Raw genomic sequence first — 3,500 nt, 5'->3', positions numbered from 1 at the left:
TGTTGTCAGTTCTTCAAACAACACCTGATTTTCCTCAAACAACTAGATCTGACATATATTCAGTTTAACTTTTAGCTGTATCCATTGTTCATATTGCCTCACCCTAATAATGTTTTTTCAAGGAGAAATTCTTTGTTTAAAATAAAAATATCTCATTGGAGACTTTGGTGGAGGTTGAAAGATGTTGATTTGGGTCAAACCAAGCTTAGTTTGAAAAGTGTAAAAAAAATCGAAGTAAAACTTAAGCCCCGAAAGAATCCTGTTCTGGGTCCACATGGCCTGCTTGTGTCTGAGGAAGGGGAGGTGAAGGACGCTGGTTGAAAGTTAGAGGAACCAGAGCAGGTGAGCCAAGGAGCACAGCTGCGTTTGGGAAGAGGCACAGACTGGTGCAGGACACACTGCTCTGGGGCTGATGGGCAGAGTGTGGGTGCAGCAGGCCTGGGGCTGGGTGTTGCTGGGCTAAAACTGTGCTGTCACTTATAACATGGACCTGGGGTGACATGGATCTGATAGGGCTCTCACCCAAGCAAGGTCTCTGTCATCTCCACCTGGGTGATGTGTTTCTTATTGTCATCTCAGAGGTAACAGATGGCTCAGTCTTTATCTTATTTCTATCAAGGCTGTTAACTGATTGGGTAAAGGACATGACTCACATTATAAATGATGAACTTGGCCAGGTGCGGTGGCTCACACCTGTAATCCCAGCAATTTGGGAGGCTGAGGTGGGTGGGTCACTTGAGCTCAGGAATTTGAGATGAGCTTGGGCAACATGGCAAAACCCAGTCTCTACAAAAAATAAAATAAAATAATTAGCCACATGTGGTGCTGTACAACTGTAGTCCCAGCTACTCAGGAGGCGGAGGTGGGTGGATTGTTTGCGCCTAGGAGGCTGAGGCTGCAGTGAGCCATGATTGCACCACCACGCTCCAGCCTGAGTAACAGAGTAAGACCCTGTCTTAAAACAAAAATGAAACAAAAAACAAAAAAACAAGCAAAAAACAGATGAACGCTAATCAAAGTCTACTGCCTTAAATGTGAATCCCATCTTAAAAAATACCTTCACAGACACATCTAGAATTCTGTTTGAGCACATGACTGGGTTCTGGGGCCTACCTAATTTGACACACAAAGTTAATTATCATATGGAAAGATTTGAGGCAGCTCTGCCTTCTCTTTGGGTCCTCAGGAGGAGGGTTATGGGTGTCCCCATCCTGCCTGGGTCCCATCTTCCTCACTGTCCTCGCACATGACCCAAGCACAGGCCCCTGGGGCCCCTGCAGGCCTCCCTCCCAGCTCTGCCACCCCAGGGTGGACCCTGCCCTGTGCTCACGGATCTCGGCATCTCTCTGTGCTAGTCCAGCCTCCTGCAGGGCTCAGCCCCCGGGACAGAAACCACCATCTCCTGCCCTGGAAGACACAACACTGTACACAACAGTGAGATTTTGTCACATCAGCACCGGGGGTGTCTCATTAGAAACCCAGATCCGTTAAAACCACCACATGCCTCAGACCCAGGTTCTCTCTTTTGTTCCATATCACCCTTCCTCAGCAGCTCCTGGCTCCCACTTGGGGAGAAGCTGAACAGCACTGTCCAGCACAGCACACAGGCTGCCCTCCTCCGGTGCCCAGGCCTGGGGAATGAAGTTTCGCCTCCTTGAGCACCTACAGCCACTCTCCTCCCCAGGCAGTGCTGACTGTAGAGGCTTGTGTTTTTCCCAGAGTTTCCTCATTTGACCAAGTGAGTTGGAAGCTGGGCTCCATACCGTCTTCCCCCACACACAGAGTGCAGGGGCAGCCAGGGCTTTGTCCTCAGTTATATTTAGAATTGGGGATTCCTACAATCAGTGGCTCTCCTTTTTGCAGTTTCTCCCTCATTTACCAACCTCTCGGCCAGGCACAAACTTTTACCTCAAGTGAGTTAAGCTCCAGACAAAATGAGCAGGGCCCCAGCCCTCTCCTATCTCTGTCATTAATACCTTTAGGTTCCTGTTTCCAGGCTGGGCAGTTAGAAGTAGGCTTGGCGGTCCCACCGGCTGCCCCGGCGTCTTGGGAGAGGGGCTGGGGGGTCTCACATGTTGCCCTTCCTGCGGCGCAGCAGCACATAGACGAGCGCAACCGCCGCCACCACTGGGAGGCCCCCAAAGATGATGCCCAACAGCACCGCGTAGCTGCGTCCTGGTGAGGGAGCGAGTGTCAGGGAGGGGGCCCTCTGTGGTGGTGAGTGGGGACAGGTGCAGGCAGGTGTATGAGCAGAGTGTCCTCACCTGGTTGGCACTTCGGGGTGGGTGAGGACCAGGTGCCCTCAGCCTGGCAGGTGCTGGTCTCTGCCCCGGCCAGGCTGTAGCCATTGTCACAGTGGAAGTAGATGGTGGAACCCTCCAGGTACCTGTTGCCCTCTTTTTGTCCGTTGTGAGGTGGGGCCAGCCAGCCACAGGACACCACTGGGAAGGGGGCAGAGTGCAGACGACAGGCCTGAGCTGCCATGCATGCACACATGTGGCCACCCCGGGGGGTCCTGTCCCAGGACAAGGTGCCCACCTCCCCCGCCCGCCCCCAACTGCCCGCCCTCACCTGGCTGCAGGCTCTGCATGTGATGCTGGTGGAGCTGGTGGGCCACCCGAGTGGCATTGCCCGTGCTCAGGCTCCCAGTGGCTGCCACATCGAAGTTGCAGAAATGATCGTCCCCACGTAGTTTGGCTGCCTCTTGTGCCAGGCTGGGGTTGATTGTGGTCTCACCAGGGAAGAGGGGCTCGAAGGTGGGGTCGTGCTTGGGTTGGTACAGGAAGTTGTGGACCAGGAACCAGGAGTCGTAGGTGAGCAGGGAGGACGCGTTGTGCACGGCCCCTGGAAGATACATGACCGGGGCCTCACTGGGCATGGCTCCCCTTGGTCCCCAAGCCCTGCCCGTGCCGTGTTTCCAGTCCCCCCACCCCATCTGCCCCATATACTCCACAGTCACTCACAGTCGGCCCCAAACTGGAACAGCTCCCGGGGACTGGTGCCTGGGGGCAGGATGCGCTCGCTGCACAGGGTAAAGTCGTCGGTGGGGTCGTTGTTCAGTGTCCCGAGGAGGCCGTGGGTGTGGGTGAAGAACTTCTCAGGCAGCAGGACGGACACACTCAGGAACGGGCCCTGCACGCTGACCTCCAGGCCGGCCCCTGATGCCAGCGTGGAGACCCTGTCCCCGGCAGCCACTGACAGGAACATTCCTGGGCACAAGGGGGGCGGGTCAGGGTCACCCGCTGTGGGCATCGTGTCCCCTCCCGCAGCCCCAGGACAGGGTGTTCAGCATCCAGGGGCTGTGGGTGAGGGCACCTGCAGGGGAAGGGAGGGCGTTCCCAGGGCCAATTCTGCTGACCATGACCCTCTGCCACCCCTGCCATGCTTGCGGTGGAACCCCCCAGTGGCACCTGGATGCAGCCCCTGCGGTGAACCCCCCATGTTGAGATGCACGTGTGGGTCCCTCTGGCCTTGGCTGCAGCAGCCACACCTGCCTGGGC

The 3,500-nt window shown here is 56.0% G+C and overlaps 1 protein-coding gene across 1 annotated transcript; it reads right to left on the bottom strand.

Moving 5' to 3' along the window:
- Nucleotides 1-241: 241 nt before the first annotated feature.
- Nucleotides 242-3,252, bottom strand: LOC131382622 (sushi domain-containing protein 2-like). The gene is made up of 5 exons (XM_058435010.1): nt 2,964-3,252; nt 2,572-2,844; nt 2,265-2,441; nt 736-786; nt 242-360 (listed from the first exon to the last, which is right to left on the bottom strand). Exons 1-5 carry the CDS (start codon nt 3,250-3,252, stop codon nt 242-244), a joined length of 909 nt encoding a protein of 302 aa, XP_058290993.1.
- Nucleotides 3,253-3,500: the final 248 nt, after the last annotated feature.

This window comes from Hylobates moloch, unplaced genomic scaffold (genome assembly GCF_009828535.3).
Source record: "Hylobates moloch isolate HMO894 unplaced genomic scaffold, HMol_V3 SCAFFOLD_257, whole genome shotgun sequence".
Taxonomy (NCBI): Eukaryota; Metazoa; Chordata; class Mammalia; order Primates; family Hylobatidae; genus Hylobates; species Hylobates moloch.
Note: the sequence above shows the minus strand (reverse complement) of the source record. Positions and strands in the feature narration are given on the sequence as shown.